The 19,342-nt window shown below is 38.7% G+C and overlaps 2 protein-coding genes across 4 annotated transcripts in view; one reads left to right on the forward strand and one right to left on the reverse strand.

Moving 5' to 3' along the window:
• LOC6576082 (protein eyes shut) overlaps positions 1-19,342 on the reverse strand; it is a 70,386-nt gene that overhangs the window by 16,461 nt on the left and 34,583 nt on the right. For both annotated transcript variants that reach the window (XM_032728412.2, XM_002002049.4), the window contains exons 4-6: positions 10,878-11,030; positions 8,661-10,813; positions 178-530 (exon numbers count right to left, since the gene is read on the reverse strand). In XM_032728412.2, coding sequence (XP_032584303.1) covers positions 178-530; positions 8,661-10,813; positions 10,878-11,030 — 2,659 coding nt within the window. The remainder of the gene's footprint in view (positions 1-177; positions 531-8,660; positions 10,814-10,877; positions 11,031-19,342) is intronic.
• LOC6576083 (MKRN2 opposite strand protein) overlaps positions 1-19,342 on the forward strand; it is a 73,463-nt gene that overhangs the window by 15,541 nt on the left and 38,580 nt on the right. The gene's annotated exons all lie outside the window — the stretch shown is intronic.

Here is a 19,342-nt window from a genome sequence, read left to right on the forward strand (position 1 = left end):
TGTCAGTCGCAATTTAAAAACTTAATTAACGTGCCGACCTCCCTTCTATCAAAGTTGCCAGCCCGCCAGCCTGCCTGACCCGTTATCCATAGGTTGGGCTGTGGCAGGAGTGGGCTGGGGCTGGGGCTGGGGCTGGGAACCACATAATTGCATTCCGTGGCCGGGCATTTCACTTACTCAGCTCGAATGGTAATTTCGTGGCCCGTGTTCACGGGCGTTTCCAGTTCGCTCAGCAGCATCGTTTGCAGTCCGCACGAGAACTGGAACTGCATGAGGCCCTTTTGCAGGAATAGGGCCATATAGTGGCCGCCTTTGGTGCCCTGAGCGGCGGCCAGCATGATCAGTCCATTGGTGGCCCGCGTGCGCACTTTCAGCTGTATGTGCATGGGCAGCACGGCATCCAGAGCCTCGTGCTGCGGTATATCCTTGTAGATACGATGCGACACATACGAATCGCCGGAGAAGGCCGCATTTCGTATGACAATTGGCTGCTCGCAAAGCGGCCCCTGGCGGTCAAAGCGGCAAACGCACTAAAAGAGACAGAATGAGAAATTAGTTTAAAATGGTTTTTATAAATATTTTATAGTTGAAATAGATAGAACTGTTTTTGATTTTAAAGAACAGTTACGACCCCGCTTACAAATACTTGAAAAAGATTTTTTTTATGCAAATACATATATTAAATCTGTAGGTATATTCTGGTATAGCATATTCTTGTTTGTGACTTAAATGAAGCATATTGAAGTATTTACAAAAAATCTATTTTGGAATAAAATTTTATTGATATCATGATGATATATATATATATTTTGATTAATACTTGATTTCCAGTTTATTATTGGAAATATAGGTAAATATATCATTAATTTTAGATTTGTTGAACGTTTTCAGAATAAATTCGTGAATTCATAAAGCTATGTATAAAATCATTTTTTATCAAGCTAATATCTATGACATCTTTTAGATAATAATATATAATATATAATATAATAATAACATATAACTAAAAAGTATCGATTTCTATTCCTATAATAATCCGCATTAAAGGATAATTACACTATTATGTATTATATCACTTCCATTTCAGTGCTCAAAACTAAAAACTATCAATTTAAGTACAGAGCCTTAAGTATGAGCCAAGTTGAGAACTTTTCAAAATTGTTATAAAACTGTGTCTAAGAGGCACACGAGTACATGAGGGAATACTCGAAGACACATACACCATATTTTGCGAAACATATGACCAAGTTCCATTAGGTGCTTGGCCTGGTGGCAACCGTCGCTCATGTTTCATTGAAGGTCCTCATGGCTGTTGCCAGTTAATAGTTTGCCCTTTCACTCGGCTCGCAGTCTTCAGTTGCTTTGCACTTCATTTGTTCAATTTGAAGGGGTTGGCTCTGGTGCCCCTCCCATCCCCATTCTCTGGCTCTCTCTCTCCCTTACTCTCTCGCAGTCTGGGTTGTTAAAGTAGAAGTTACATGAAAAGTTTTGGGTGCTATTGCTGGCTCGTTGTTGCAGTTCAGTTGCATTTAAAGTGTCCTTTTGGTGGGGCATAAATTATTAAAACCAGGACAATGACGCAGCAGGACAATACTTCGGCTGCAGCCAAGCCGTGAGAGAGCGAACGAGCGAGCCAGCCAAAAAGTTAATTCATATTGCTTTTCAATTTATTGGCATTTTTGTAGCCGTTGGCCCGGCTATCGCTTATTGAAACTGGAGTCGTGTAGGACTCGTGTTGGCTCTAAACTTTGTTTGCCGCACTTTCAGGAAATAAATTAAAATTACTGCAATTTGCTGTGACCTCGCTGTTGGAAATATATTATTCCTTTTTTTTTTTTTTTAACAAAATATTATTTTTTGGGCATATATGTCTATATGTCTATATGTCTATATGTCTATATGTCTATATGTCTATATGTCTATATGTCTATATGTCTATATGTCTATATGTCTATATGTCTATATGTCTATATGTCTATATGTCTATATGTCTATATGTCTATATGTCTATATGTCTATATGTCTATATGTCTATATGTCTATATGTCTATATGACTATATGTCTATATGTCTATATGACTATATGTCTATATGTCTATATGTCTATTTCTAATTTTCCACTCCAATTATTCCAATTAGTGAAACTGTTTTAATGTCTATACAAATAATGAGCGTTCAATGTGCAGGCAAAACCATGCGGATGCCTATATGATAGACATTTAAAGGATACGATGTATGCTTGCTATTACGAAGATGAAAACTATTGAAAATATATTGTATGGGGTTGAAACTATCCTAAGGTTTAATCAGTTATCCCTTAACCATAATTTTGCTACGGTAACAAGAGCTATAGCTAAAAATTCGAGTATCTTTAAATATGTATCTTATGGTTACTTCCACCGCGCACGCATTTTCCATGCACAAAAGAAAATGCACAGCCTGCGGCTGAATTGTTCTTGCAAACTTGCGTGTGTTTTTATACCCTGAACCCATTTTCAATGGGAAATCAGGGTATAATGGTTTTGTTGAAATGTATGTAACAGGCAGAAGGAGGCGTGGCAGACCCCACAAAGTATATATATTCTTGATCAGGGTGACGAGCTGAGTTGATTTGGCCCTGTCCGTCTGTCTGTCCGTCTGTCCGTCTGTCCGTATGTATGAACGCGTCGATTTCAGAAGATATAAGAGCTAGAGACTTCAAATTTTTTTTAAAATGTCCGTAATTTCAGCGCGCATATCAAGTTTATCATTAAAAATCGATAACTCATCTCGATCTTTTTTTATCGATAAAAAACCTTATCGAAACCCAGTTATAAAATTATATCTTCTACACCTTTATTGCTAGAGACTCCAAATTTTTAATGTATGCTTATATGCAATTTATACAATTTCGCTTTTTGTTAAAATTTACCCCCCACCTCTAAATTCACCCCCTCACCCTCACTTTTGTAAAAAGCGTATTTCAAATACTAGAGACTTGTGCTTTGGCAATTACATGCATATTCATGTTATAATCATAATCTAAAAGTTTCATGAAGATCGTACGTCCATAAAGAAAGTTATTAAACAATTAAGTTCTCATAGTAAGCGCACACTGCAGCCCATGCGTGTTTATGCGTGGTTGCTTGTGTGTGTATGTGTTTGTGTATGTGTGTGTGTATGTGTGTGTGTATGCGTTTGTGTATGTATGCGTGTGTGTGTGTATGTGTGTCTGTATGCGTGTGTGTGTATGTATGCCTGTGTGTGCGTACGTACGTATGTGTGTGTGTGTGTGCGTGTTTCTTGTGTAAGCTGAAAGTCGCGAAAAATTATTGAAATATCTATTGCTCCAAGGGTTCAGGGGATCTCGTAGTCGAGCAGTCTCGACTAGAGCTTTCTTACTTGTTCTACATAAATTTATAAAATATATATATATATATATATATATATATATATATATATATATATATATATATATATATATATATATGGCTCAGGAGATACAAATTTTCATTTTGTATTTGTCGAGCTCAGGCGAGGTATTACACAATAATCAACGCCTCATGTTGTAGCTCGAGGGGGCGAGGCCTTGTTTTCCAGGGTCAGGTCGTATAGCTATAGCGAAGCCCCCAGTGCCCCGCGGGAGCAACAAATTGTGTAGCTACATGCTACAAGTATTTTTTGTGTCTATTTTGTTTTTTGCTTCTGAGCACGCCATTTTTGCATGCATTCCGTTATGTGGAAACTTTTGATGCATCAGCTTTTCCCGGTTTTTAGTAGTTGCATGAAAATGAAAACTCAACACTTGCTGTTCATGTTCGCAGTGCCAACTATTATTTGAGATGTGTGTTCCAGTTGTTATCTTTGTATGTTGATTCTTTCTGCATTTTTTAGATACATGAAGATATATTTATTATTTTATTTATTTATTTTTAGCTAGGGCTTATGATGATTCTTAATTTGAGCTGAACGCTCATCAGGATTAAAGCCAATGGCTGGGAAATTTATATTTTATGTTCAAACTTTGCAATTAAGTGAACTTTTTAGTTTACCCTAAGTCCGCTTTATGATGGTTCATCAAAATATAAAATAATAAAATTTTTTATAGTTTTCTTTGTTTTGCTGTGCTTTCCATTCAGCTGCGTCTTACGGTAAAATTGAGCTTTCAGTAGAAGTTTACTTATATTTTATTGAAACTTTCATAATGGCGCTTAATGTGGATAAAATATTGACTATATATAATAAGATATATTTATATAAAGAATAAATGGTCTTTAATGGTTTATTTATTATTATTTATTATTTATTATTTATTATTTATTATTTATTATTTATTATTTATTATTTATTATATATTATTTATTACTTATAATTTATAATTTAATATATATGTATATTATATATAATATTTAATATTTATTATCATTTACTTGCTGCCTGTCTTATATGTATATATTCATATCAAACTTGATCCTTACACATTCACATAGTAATGATAGAAGGACTTGCTGCATTGAAGTGCTCTACATATGTATGTATGTACAATACTAATTGTAAGAGGACCCTCAACTGTCAACTAGGAAATGATGAAGGGCTGTGTGGGAAGAGCACACTTTTTGGAGCAGGAGCTCAGTGCTAAGGCGGCACTCAGAGCGCATTAAGCCAAATGTGAGCTGAGACCTTGCCGAGCCATTTGGAGACATGGAGCGGAGCGTCTAACCAATGCAGGCGGGGCACACTAGGCAGACGCACGCAGACATGTGGCGAGCGTTTAAAGGGGCTCAACAAAGTTTTCATTAGTGGCGTCAGCTTTTGGCGTTGACGTTGGCAGAGCGCGTAATGCAAATGTGAAGCGTGGCAAATGAAAAGAGAATACGACACACACACACACACATAGATAGAGATAGTGTGTGAGAGAGTGAGGTAGAACAGCGGGGGACTGCGAGTCAAAAACTAGGCAAACATTTGCAAAAACCCCAAACTCGGCGGCTGCCACTTGAAATGTGCTTAATGCCACTTTACGAGTGACTTTCGCTGAGTGCGAGTGCCACTTTGCGTGCAGTTCTCGCTCTGTCTTTCTGTCTCTCTCTGTTCGCTGCTTTCGCTCTGGTGGCTAGACGCGTTAAAAATATGCTTTTTCATAAGCTCGCACTCCTCGCACTCACTCCCTCCTCTGTCCCGCGCGCCCTGTACACAAGGGTAAACGAAATGACAGCTGACATATGTAAGTGTCTGTCCGACTGTATGTATGTATGTGTGTCTCTGTCTATCTTGCCTTTTAGCTTTTGTATGTATGTATGTGGGTAGGTAGGTATGGGGAGGTACCACGTTTTCGGCACTCAAAATTAACGGATAAACTACACAAACACACACAGACACAGGCACGCACACACAGGCACACACTCAGCACTTTTGTGTGTAGTTAAATCACTTGGCAACAATAAAGTGGCATTTGCTTTATGAAATAATTTCAACTCACACACACACACACACAGACACACATACTCAAGCATAGACACACAGACACCTGTCATTTGTTTTGGTTAGCTTTTCGCCTATTTGGCTGTTTGTGCTTTTACTTTTCTGCGGTTCTGTGTGACATGCTCAGGCATGAAATTTGTTATGAAAATTAAATATTTAACTTATTAGTAGCGGCAGCTGTGAGTGTGCTTGTGTGTGTGTGTGCGTGTGTGTAGATGAGGCAACTTCAATGAGATGCTTTGAACTAATAAGAGAGTTTCAGTGTTGCCTAACATATTAAGTAAAATTTTAAATTATAATGCAGAAAGGTTTTGTAGTGACAGGAAAAAATTTGTTATTAATGAAAAGTGTTTTATAATCTAAATAATTGTGATATATGTATATATAATCAATAAAAAAATATAATCAATAAAAACTGGAACTAAAAATTAAAGATAGTATTTATAAAAAAGTTTGTATAATTTAAAATTTGAATATACAAATCTCAACATTTTATAAAAAAATTACACTTCTCTATCTAAAACACCTTAATTTTTCCAGTGTTGTATAACGTGCATACATGAAATTAAACGCTTAGCATTTAGGTAAACAATTTTCTAAGTATCCTGAATGGGCATAACTAGTTTTTACTTCACAACTGTCGATTTGCCAGTTATTAGTACACCCCAAAAAAATGTGTGTTTTCTGGGTGGTTCCGTGCTATCTCTCTGTATTGTTCCTAATTGTGCTCAATTTGTCAGACATTAATTTAAAATGCTTCCATTCCCTTCAGTTATGTGTGCTCTACTCCCAAAGTCCCAGTCAGATAAAAAGAACATTATTTTTTCGTAGAATTACCATACTGAAATTATTTTCATAAATAGTTGAATAGGGATACTTTACAGCTGGCCCATTTAGTTCTGAATTCTCTACTGCTCTGGGCATGGCAAGGTGGCTAGGGGAAGGGGAAGAGCACAGACACTTTTGTGGCTTTTTGTTGTAGAACAAAATTTTGCTGCTGTGCTATTTTGTGTGATTTTACCTAAAATTTGAGGCTAACTGGCAGGAGAGAAATTGTTAACTATTCTGTTGCAAAAGCAATTGGCATTTGATGATGCTATGTGAGATATCTTCCCCATGAAACAGACAGCTTGTTCGGCCTAGTTGCCAAAAGTTTTTACCTGTTAGTGAAATGAGTTGAAGATAATTTTTATAAATTATGCTGTATAAATAGTTGAACATGTATGAAAATAAATATATAGTATGTGCTATAAATTTTGAAGCTGTTTTCTGAATTTGAAATGTAGGTAGACGTGTAAAGTTTTTGATTGATTTGCTGCTAATTTGAAAGTTGTTTGCCTCCACAACAAATTGGTTTTGGCAATCAAATTAACTGTAAATCTATATATGTTGAAATTCAGGCACACTTTAATTAAACTGTTTTTACTTGAGGCTATAATTACATTTTTTTCATTTTATTTATTTAATGAATTTTACAATTCAATCTATTTAAATTCTCTCACATAGATACATGTGTCATATTTCAATCAGAATTTAATGAAATCCCTTGCTTGCATTGTTAGTTGAGCATAATTTAGAATGGTTTGTGTTAGGGACTCGACTTGTCCTAATGTAACTCTAGCTCGATGCCATCTTAGCTGTTGGCTAGGATTCGCCTGTGTTTGGTTTGTATCAAACTAAGTAAGGAGCTTACAAATGTTGTTGCCTCCATGTGCCGTTGTTATTGTTGTTGTTCCCCTTTTGTTGCTCGACAAGCTACATACACGATTATTTATGCATTGGGCCAGGCGCATGAGGTCAGCATATGCTCGCTGTGCATCTATATGTCGTTGTCAGTGTGTGTGTGTGTGTTGGTTTTAGCTGTCTGTTTGCCGTTTCGACTTGTCATTGTATGTGTGTGCGGTTTCTATCTCTAGTCAACTCTACCTCGTCTGCTATTAAATGCTATGATTAAAGTTTCTCTCTGCTGCGCAAATGAGAACTTATTTATCAACGGTAATTCTCATGAGTTTTGTGAAAATCATTAATCTTAAAGCTAGTTTCAGCATTTATGCATATCACATTAGTTGTCAAGTAATTGCTGTTGATGCTTCTTGCACAGCTGGTAGAAGAGTAGCTTACTAAAGAGATAATATCTAGTGTCTGCCATGTGCTAGAGATTTTTGTTTTTAGTTGGGCTCGAAAAGTGGGTAGAGGAGAACATGTTGATTTTGTGCTAGGCTCGTGCTGTCATCACTTTGTAATTATCCAATAGCATTAATTAAAAATACCCTTTGAATGAAATTATTTTAAGAGTGCACGTAGATTTTTTAGTATTTAGTAACAGCTTTGAATAAGGTGATATACATTTTGATTCAAAAAATAAATTTAATTAATAAAATAGGCTTCGCTCTAAACAGCTTTAAAGCACGTACAAGCCTAAACTGCTTGAAAGCTTATATAAATATACTTATACAATGAGCTTATAAAGTTTAAATTTTAAAGCTCTAAGGTTTACCGGAATTATTCAATATTTCAATGAATTCGCTCTTACATCGAAGGCAAAAACTGAACATAATATGGACAGCATTCGCCTATCGTTGCCTATCCTATATGATAAAATATATAAAAATATGATATAATTATATAATATAATATAAGGCTACTAAAACTATAATCTTAAATGTTATTAGATTTTAGAATTCATATTGAAAATATTCTAGATACGTGAAACCAACTGACTAATTAAACTTCAGCTTAAGCTTTGTGAGAGCTTAAAAGTTCTAATTCAACTAAGGCTCTTCAACGTGCTTGAATGGGTTTTCAAAACTGTATAAATACAGTAAAAAACCAGAAGCTCTTTTAGAATTGAGGTCAGTTTTACTGGATTACACATAGCCCATGCAGGTCCCAATGAGCATATGTTGGTCAGGTGTAATTCGTGATTGCCTATGGCCAAGGTAATTAGAACGTTGGCGCCAATGTAATAGCTCGTCAACGGGTCAGCGGGAGGGACAGTATGACAGGAATAAATGTAACAGGAGTCGCCCACAGGGACTGCTTTATGGCCAATTAGACGCTCAATGGGGTAGAAAATTGTTGAAGTTGTGTACTTATTTATTTACTTTTTGTTAACCACAAATACAACGTCTATCGATCGATCAGGGGCTCATGGAAAAATTTGGTGTGGCTCATGGAGAAATTTGGTGTGGTTTACTCACCCGGGAACCCTCCGATGTGGTTACACAAGTGCCGCCGTTGTAGCAGCCGAGCTTGATGCAGTCAACATCGCCAGATTTTCCTTCAGAGCCGCCAGCACCACTGCCGGCACCACCGCTGGCCACCGTATTGGCACCATCAGTCTCCTCACTGCTCTCGGTTACCTGGGACTTGGTCGGCGCCGCTACCTCCGGTTGTCCGGGCGTACTGTAGACATATACGGGCGGTGTGGGTGGTGGCATCGTCTGTGCCGACTGTGTGGATGGCGGCGTTGGTGGCACCGTAACTGCAGGCAAGCTGGCCACAGTTGGTGGCTCTGTGGGCAATGGTGTGGGTGCCGGGGTGACCCCAGTTCTGGGCGTGGTTGTCTCGCGAGGCGACTCCACGGTCATCAAAGGCGGCGCAGGCTGCTCCACCAAGTCCGCTGTTGTCATAGCCTGGGATGTGGTTATCTCCACAGGCGCGGGCACGGTTACGAGCGGTGGCACCTGTGTGGTGCTTGGCTCCCATTCTGCTGGTGTTTCAGTGGCTGCATGAGTCGTTTGCGGCTGAGGTTCACGCTGGGTTGTTATTGGTGGCAATAGTGTTGTGGTTGGGAGCGTTGCGTTACTCTCCAGAATGGTTACCACAATGTGCGGAGTTTGTGCCGTGGTTAGTTCCACGCTGGGCGGCTCATAGTCCAGTGGTGCTGTGGTGGTCTCCTGCTGTACGGGTGGCTGCACCGTCGTAAATCGCCCAGCGCTGGTGCGATGTGTTGTGATGAGCACCTCAGCTGGATAGTCCGTGAAGAATGGCGCCGCTGTGGTGGGCAGCTCGGTCCACAAATGTCGTGTTGTCTCCTCGAGAGGCGTCTTGGTCGGGTTTGCTGTGGTCTCTGGCGGAAAATAGGGTGTCGGTGTGGGTACATAGTCCACCGAGATGCTTGTCTCAAATGTGGTTACGCGATGCACATAGATGCTGCTGGGTGTGGTTGCGGATATGGGCTGCTCCTCCGATTCGGAGCTGCTCGATGATGCATAATCGACGGCAATTGTTATGCTGGGCGGCTGTGTTACAGTGGTTCGCATTGTGGTGGTGGGTTCCTCACTGGAACCGCTGCCGCTGCCGCTACCGGCGCCACTGCCACTACCACTGCCGCTAACATCAAAGCGCCGCACTGTTGTATATTCCTCGGAGGTAATCAATTCCGAAGAAGTTTCGGCTGATGAGGAAGCGGTGACACCGGGAGCCGGCATGGGGGGTAGAGTGGTGTAAATGCCGTGAGTTTCCTCGGACGACGAGGTGGAGACTGAAGAAATGCCGCCGGCCGGTGGTGTGGTGGGTGCAGGCAGTGGCTGTGCGTCGGCTGTTGGCTCTGGGGTTTCTGGCTGTGGTTGGGGCCTAATTGTAGTTGGCATCTTGTCTAAGCTGTGGCTGTCGCTCTCGGGTGGTGCTACCGTCACGCGGACCTCTACCAGAGTTTCCTCCGACGAAGACGAAGCGGACGAGGAAGGCAACTCAATTGGCGTCATGGTGGTTACAGCTGATGCTGGCGGTATAGTGGGTGGTGCACTTGGGGCCATGGTCGTTTCTGGTGGCGTAACCGGTCGCACAGTGGGCGGTGCTAAAGTAGAGGAGGACAGCACCGACGGTGTAACGGACAGCGGTGGTGCAGCTGTCGCCGGTGCAGTGTAGTTGCAATCGAGCGATTCCTCACCCACCATCAAGCATTCGCACAGCATGCCCGTCAGCAGCGGAGGGCAGGAGCAGGAGAAGGTATCGACGCCGTCAATGCAAACGCCTCCGTTCATGCAGCGCGGTCCCAGCTGACACTCATCGTATTGGAATTCGCACTTCTCGCCGTGATAATCTGGCACGCAGTAGCATGTGGGCACATTCTCCTCCATGAGGCAGAGGGCATTGTTCTGGCACGGATTGTCCGCACAGATGAGTATCTCCTCCTCGCAATTGACGCCCGTATAGCCCATGGGACAGGCGCAGGCATAGGCGGCCAATTTGTCCACACAGACGCCGCCGTTCTGGCAGGGCGAGGAGGCGCATTCATTGATCTCCTCCTGACAGATGCGGCCATGCCAGCCCGCCGAGCACTGGCAGCTAAACTCCAAGCCGCGACCCTCAATGCACTCGCCGCCATGCTGGCAACGGGCTCCAGTGCCTGTAACCAAGGATCACAATGAGTGCAAAAGCTATTTGGTTAGCTCCCACAAGCCGTAACTTACCCGTGTCGCAGACGGCCACATCCAGTTCACAGTGATCCCCCAGATAGCCGGGCTGGCAGGTGCAGGTGTAGCCATTGTTACGGTCACGGCAAAGTCCGCCATTTTGACATGGATTTGACATGCATTCGTCCACATTTTCCTCACAATTTGAGCCTGTTCGTTCATGGCGTTGACATTCGCGTGCGATGTGACGACCGAAAAACAATGAGTGCAAGCGAAACAGCCATATAACGGGCGGGGGAGAGAGAGAGAGAGAGAGAGAGAGAGAGGGAGAGTTGAGAAAGTGACATTAATTGATGGCACCACAATGTGCAACTTGTGTCCTGTTTCATAACGTTCCATTCCGTGACATTTCGTCTTGTCTCGTCTCGTTTCATTTCGTTTTGTTTCAGTCGTATAAACAGTTTGCAACAGTTTCAGTGTCCTCTTAATTAACAATTTATGTCAGTTGGTTAAAATTGTCGCTTCCAGTGTGGCGTGTAAATGGCTCATAAATAAAACTTGTTATTTTTACTGGCATTGGAAATGCAAACTCTATATATATGCATTTCATATTATATGTATATTTATTAAAAGCTCTGCCCTTTTGGCAAATATTATTTATAGTTGAGCATTGTTTGTGATTTTCTTTATGCATTCCCAATACATTTTTCATATGCACACAACTGAAGTGTATTCAAATTACTGACCCTTGTAGCTCTGTCTTGATTTCCAATACAGTTTCATTCAATATAAGCAAATAAACTTTCATTTGATCTGTGTGACCAGAGCTTCAAAGGAGCTGCTGTCCTAATTGCTCCTCACTTACATAGAGAATAATCACCCTAAAATCCAAGTATATTTTTTTTTTTTTTTTTTTTTTTGCTTTTCAATTAGTGCATCGATATATTCCATTCAAAGCATCATTCATTTACCCCAATGAAAAAAGGGTAGAAAAAACGTGGAAAGCCCTTTGTTTTTCAAGCAACTCTTAACTAGATGGTTACAAACAAATGCATACCATCGAAGTGAAATTGAATGACTTTTCATTATATTAAGCAATGAAAGAGTTCTTTTTTCCACTCTCTCTCTCTCTCTCTCACTCCTCCATTCACTCGCTCACTCACTCACTCACTGTGCCGTCGCATCCATTACAACCTTATATAACGTTGTCTATCTGACATCGCACAACCAAGTGGAAAGCGCACAACTTTTTCGATACAGGCAATCGATGGCAATCAAAAAAAACTTCAAGTGCTGATTTTGGTGCATCCAATATAAACAATTCAAAAGTACACACACACATAAACATATCTATAGATAGAAATGTATACGTCCTTTAACTGATGACAGTCAAGCATTCAAATAGCAACAAATTTCTAGAAATGTTGTTAGCTGCACAAGTCGAAGTTGTTATGCTCTAGCAGTTCTTCTTAAAGTTTAATGCATAATAGATGTTTCGCTTTGACTCTGAACTCATAGAACTTTTTCGTTTGTTAAGCTGCCACTAAATTTAGATACAATTTTATATAAAAAAAAAATAATAATTTAAAATTAATTTTAAAACATGCTAAATATATATATTTTTTAAATTAAAAAGTAAAAGATAATAATTTTTTTTTAAGTAATGAAAAAAAAAAAATAAAGAATAAAAAAACTAAAAATAAATTTTAAAATCTTAAAAAAAAATATATAAAATAAATAACAATAAAAAAATTAAAAGGTTAAAGATGTGTTAAAAAAGTTACAAATAAATAAATAAATTTTAAATTTAAATTTAAATAGAAAATCTCAATAATAAAATAATAATAATAATAATAATAACTGAATTAAAAAAAATAATAATAATTAAAAACACAAAAAAAAAAAAAAAAAAAAATAGTATTTGTATTAAATTAAGCAAAAGTTGTTTTATATAGGCATACAAAACAGATGTTTCTATACAGAGAGAGAGAGAGAGCGAGTAGATTTATATATCAATTTTGAAATGGGTACGCACACGTTATATATCTTGACATTTATAAATAAATATCAATTTAGATATCCACATCAAGTAACTATTTTCGTCAAGTCAAGGCTATGTTTAGTATGCTTTAACAAATATCTATATAGAGCTTTGCTTACATAAGAAATATATAGTTGATATGTTTGATATGGTGCTATATTAAACAGTTGTTATACTCTTCAACTTAGTTATTTGTTACACAGGACGCAGACACAACGTGAGCAGCACAAGCAACACAACACGAAGAACAATGCTTGAAAATACTTTTCAATTTTCTGCTCAACAACTACAAAAGACGCCGACGACAAGACAAGGCAGCGTTGGGGGGGGAGAAGGGGAAGAGAGGTGACGAGTGCGCCGTCAGTGGTTGCTAGTGGCAGCAACTGACGGGTAAGCAGACGGATGGACGGACGGTCGGACGGACGGACGGAGGGAAGGACGGACAAAGGCAACAGCGGGAAGTCTTTGGCAGTGTTGAGAAGCGCCCTATTGTGTATGCTATAATTTTCGTTGCGTTGTTTGTGGCACTAGCAACAGTGCGTATGAGTGATTTTTTCCCAGCTTCTCAAACTCGGTGTGCGTGTGTGTGTTTGTGTTGCAAATTTATTGCTCGCGAAATGTTTTGTCTGCAATTTTTTCATTTTAGTTTCTTCTTTTTTTAAGGAGAGAATTTATTTGGCTGTCTTCTTTGGTCGGCCCGCATCTAGATCCTTTTAGTTTTCTATTTTGGCAACAAGTTGGCTCCAAGTTTATCCTGTGCCAAAACTTTTGCCTGCTTCGTATCTTTCAAGTGTCTGTGCCTCTGTCTGTCTGTCCCGCCTATCCCGTCCGTCGGACGGACGCAAAAAACTTGTACAAAAGCACTTCAAAGTGTCGAAACTAAAGTGTCAAAAAGCCTGCACCGTAGCCAGCAGCTAGCAAATTCTTTTGCTGCACTTTGTCTAAATTATGGCGTGGCAACTTTTTAATTCAATGCGCAGAAATTGCATTCATTCGCAGCGCAATTGACAAAAAACAAAAAAAAAACGAAAAATAAATAAATTAAATACAAAATAATAATGAAGCGCTCAGGTGGACAAAGGGCGTGGCAGCAACAATTTATCACTTGTGCTCATAAATAACACAAAATACACTGATGGACATAAAAATGTAGCTATGCAGATGCACACTCATAAATGGCCAGACCAAAAGATAAATGTCTCTCTGCTCAGTCTGGGAATTTGTGGGTGTGTGACTGTGCCTGAGTGTGAGTGTAGTTTGTTTATAATGCAACTGTGTTGCCCCTCTATGCATATGGGCGGCTGGGGTGGTCCCGCACAGACGAACGAATATTAAATTTGCATAAGCACTAAATCAACACAATGAACAAACTGTGTCAGAGCCAGCTGCAGAATACAAGTAAAGGAAGCAAAAATAAAATAAAATTCTGCTGTTGACTAACAGATGCTCTACAAAAATTTATTCAATACATATGTATGTTAAGAGATTTAGACATCAGTTATAAAAATGTTAAATGAATTTATGTAGTTAAAATATTCCCAAAAATATTTAAGCTTTATAAGATTTATATGATTCTGTCACACTAGCTACATAAACTGCGAAGGCTTGAATATTTTAAATTAGTTTTACTGAGTATCTTTAAAAAATGTTCAAAAATGTTCATATGTTCATATATTTTCGTTCATTCATTTTTAATCCTCAATAATCTATTTTTCATAAAATGCGTATTTGTTCTAAATAAATAAAAAAATATTTCATGTAATATTAAAAGTTTTATGAAGCGTAAAAAATGTTACAAATTAAATATACTATTAATAACTATTAATAAAACTAAAAAAAAAAAAAAATTGTATATATTTTATATACGTTTCTAAAAATGTACATAAATATATTTGTATATATTCTGGTTAGCCCCTCTCTCATACATTTCATAATTAATAAATAATTTATTTATGTATTTGTATAAATTCATAAAACTCTTTTTCATTTATAGATATATATTCACTTGATTTATTTTATAAGCATTTAATCTTCATTTATCTATGGCTTTCAACAACTTCATTTGTGTTTAGTTATAGCATTTGAATTTTAAGCTTGGCTAATCAAGTCATCAATTATCTGCACGTTTAGTTAAATGTTTTGTAATAAATAGCTTCAATTAAATTTGGCTAAAGACTATTTCTGGCTGTCGAACAATTGAATAGTAAGCCATTCAATGGGTTGCTGTAAAAAGCCATAAATATTTGGTTAAAGGTCAGATAACTAAGCTATAAGCTCATTGATTTTCCTACAACTATAAGTATGTAATCACGGACACATCACATCGAATCAATGCTATAAGGTTATCAAGCTTAAAATACTGGAAGCTAAGTTTAGATACTTACAGATTTATGAAGATTATTCATAAAACAGTTTTCAAAATCAACATTCCTAAAGCTCATTTGAAATGGAAAAGTATCTGATAACTTGCCTATTCGGAAACTTTTGTTGTATACTCAATTCATAGCCTGAAGCTAAACTCAAATTATAGGCAATTCTACTGAGCTCACAAAGCAGGAAATAGGAAACTTAAGTTTAAGTTCAAGACATTAAGTAAATAATCCAATACAAAAGTTGTAATTAAAGTTAAGTCAATGAGAACTTTGTGACTAAACAGCTTCACACAAAAACACACACATACACATGCTTTTTGACTTTTTGCTAGCTTCTCTTTCTTTGTCTCTCTCTCTCTCACTCTCTCTGTCTCTCTAAAATGCTTTTCTTATTGTTGCAAACTAGTCAACATGAGCTTGAGGTGAGCTGTTTCAACTTGTGCTCAACAAACATGTTATGCCTTATGACGTGGGCGTGTATGGGTGTGCGTGTTTGATTTGATATACATATGCATAAAACCGCTACACACATGATTTTCGTTGCCCTCCTCTCTTATAGGCATATTAAATTTCCGTTGCATACCTTGAGGCTGATGGTTACAGATTTCACTCATGCAAAGATTTTGCACCTTTTCTGGTATTAGATCAATAATAATTTAAGTTTGATTTCGTCTGTAATGGAACTGCAGCTTATGTTCTGCTCTTGAGTAATGAATGCTCTTTTCCATTGGCGTATTTCATTGAGCTAACACAGCCAGTGGGTCATCCATTAAATCAGCAGCGTATGGACGATGGATGTTGGCTGTTTGGTGCTGGCCATTGGCAATTCAATTTGTTTATGGGCCATGCCGTTGGTTTATGATATGATGGAGCCATGCTTGAAATTGTACAAAAATTTTCGTGCCTCAATTTTATTTACTGTCGTTGTTAACTTTAGATGCATTTTATGACCTGCATAAATACAGATCTGGGCATTCCATTTTGGGTAAGTGGGAAAGGGGGACAGAAAGAGAGAGAGAGTGACACCGAGAACGAAAGGGAGGGGTTGAGTGAGTTGTAAAGTCAGCTAGTAAAACGTGTATATATGTTAAAATATTTATATATTTTTTATTTGCTGCATTAAATATTTTTCGGACTATATTTCTTGATAAACATTAAAGAAACTCTTGCTGAAAATTACTAAAACATATTTAGCTTATTATAAGACTGACCCAATGCGAGCAATATTAAATTATTATAATAAGTATTTTTTAAAGAAAAAACCTCCTTGATACAGCGTGCAGGTTGTTCGCATTTTGTGGTCTTTATTTCTCATAAATAGTGTGTATTTTGAGTGGTAACTGTGGCCATTTCTGCTTTTGCGTATTGCTGTGGTCTTTGTAGCTGCCATTGCAGGCAAACACTCAGAAAATAATTCACTTTGTGTTAAGCATACGACACGTTGCACAAGGCGCCAGTCAAAGCCGCAACGCAACATGGAAAATTTACCTTTGTTGCCAAAGGCACAACATAAAATGTCAAGCAGCAGCGAGGGTGAGAGGGAGAGGGAGAGAGAGAGAAGGAGAGAGAGAGAAGAGGAGAGAGAGAGAGAGAGAGAGAGAGAGAGAGAGAGAGAGAGAGAGAGGAAAGAGAGAGAGAGAGAGAGAGAGAGAGAGAGAGGGAAAGAGAGAGAGAGAGAGAGAGTGTGCAAGATCTTCGTCCCACTCTTCTTAACCCAGTTGTGGCTCTGGGTGGGCCACGTTGGTGGTTTCGGTTGCTTGTGGCAGCATTCTGAATTGAGTTCGATTTGACCAACTGCAGTTACTGGGAGCTAAACAGTGCCCAAAGCCCTCGACTTGGCACCTTGGTCACCTCTCTATGGTCCTATGCAATGCCGATATATTGCTCTATTCTATTCTCCACAAATTTTTGTTCTTCATTCTTTTTCCTATTTGTGGTTTTAGCGTTTGCCGCAAGGCCTTTTCCACAATTTTTCTGTTGTTTGTTATTTTCGTTGTTTTTTCTCTATTTTTTTTGTTATGTGTGAAGTCGTTAAAGTGAAAATCGATTTTCATTTTATTGCTGCATGTGCGTGAATGGAAAGGCGAGGGCTGCTTCAGGGGGTTGGCGCTGAGTCTAGGGGTCGCAAATGGTCAGCTCTGTCTGCCTGAGTGTGTCTGCATGTCGGTCGCTGTGGAGGTGGAGGTGGCCGTTGAGGTGGCAGTGGAGGGGCTGCTTGAATTCACTCTCAGCAGTCGCTGCGCCACAATCGACGGCATGTTTTATGAATGAATTTTTCGAATTGGACGCACATTTTTTTCTGGTGGTTAATGGACGAAACTGGTTGCCGTCATGTTATATTCAACCACCCAGCTCTCCTGCTCCTGCTTCCTGCGCTTGCCACACTCTGCTACCTCAATTGTTGTCGGCATTTTTCTTTATTTTTGGGGTTTTTTCTTTCTTTCTATTTTTTGTGTGCAGAGTTTTTTGTTTTGAAGCTGAAATTTACAACACAATTCTCGGTCGGATTTTTCTTTTGGCATTCGTTTTGGTTCATTTTTTTTTTTATTTCTTTCTTTTCGTTTGACGCTGAATGTCTAAATATTTGAAATGCAGCATTAATCAAAAAATGTATTTTGCTAAAAGAGAACCGAGATCACTTTGCATACCGTATGACCAAATGATTCAGACATGCACAAATATTGATAAATTGTGCGTTGCTTTTGTAAATTGACAGGCGTGACAACAATTGAGACGATTGAAATCGTAAACATCGATGGAATCCCTGGCATTAACTTCGATTGAATTTGATGCTTCTTTCTATCTTTCTCTCTCTCTCGCTCTTTCAAGCTCACTCCTAGTATATCTCTCCCTTTATCGCTGTCAAACCATGTCTCACTCTTTCTTTCTATCTCTTTCTTTTTCTCTCTATATCTCTGTTTGCGTTCTTCTATCTCGCTCTTTCCATCTCACTTTTACTATATTTCTCTCCCTTTTATTTTTTCCTATCGCTCTCTAACTATTCGTTTCTCTCTCTCCCTCTCCTTCTCCCTCTCTCTCTCCCTATCCTTTCCTCTATCGCCCTTGTACAATCTCGCTCTCTTATTTTCACCGGCCCTCTCTCTTTCTTTCGCTATTTCTCTTTTCTTTCTCGCTTTATTTATTTTTTAGCCAAACTTTTGCATATTATTTTTCTAGCCTAGCATCTGCTTCGCCTTTCCTAACCACTTTAGATCTCCATATCCTAACTACATAGAATAATATTCTCCACCTTTGGCGCTTGATTTATGTATAATTTTTTGTTCATCTTGTCTTCTGCATCCTGCCACAGATGTTGCAGCTGCTGCCGCTGTTCACATCCTTCTCGTTTTTCTCTACTGCCAGCGCAGTGTAAACACTTGTGTAACAAGGTAAAAACATTTGTTTTGGCTTCGAGTCTTCAATACGCATAAACTTTAAACTTTTGCAATGTTGACCCCCCGTCCAAGTCGCTTACCCCGCTTGTATTTGTTGTAGTCGATGCACAAATTGAAATTTGAATTTTATTTGCACACATTTTGTGATTCATATTTGCTTCTTACGTATGCTTTACGGATCGTAAGGGGTGCAGCTCAGTAACAGGAGTGGCTGAAAGCATTCCAAATTAAAAACACTAAAAAAAAATATATGAATCAGAAGAGCAAGTATGTGGCAAACGGTTGTCAACGACTCTACAATGCACTGCACAGGCGACAATTGTTGAATGACTGACAGGGTGTAGCAGAACTACATATATGAGTTGATAAAGGAGCTGAGTCTCAAGCAGTTGACTTGTATTAAAGTCTATAAGCAACGGTTCTCATATAATATATGTGCACTGCACCTTGAGCTTACAGTGAGCTGACAGTAAGACGGCCATTATTCAATTCAAATATACATCTTTGCTCAACTTACTTTACAGTGTATTAAAAATTCCATGAGTTGAATATATTGCACATTTCGTTTGCATTTTAAGTTTCGTTCAGGCTCTTTGTTCCTGTGCATGTGTGTGCTAGTGTGTGCTAATGTGTGTGTGAGAGCATGTGCATCAGTGTGCATGTGTATGAGTGTGTGTATGTTAAAAGAGCGAACGAATAAATGCATATAATGGT

Source organism: Drosophila mojavensis, unplaced genomic scaffold, assembly GCF_018153725.1.
Source record: "Drosophila mojavensis isolate 15081-1352.22 unplaced genomic scaffold, ASM1815372v1 contig_36, whole genome shotgun sequence".
Classification (NCBI taxonomy): Eukaryota; Metazoa; Arthropoda; class Insecta; order Diptera; family Drosophilidae; genus Drosophila; species Drosophila mojavensis.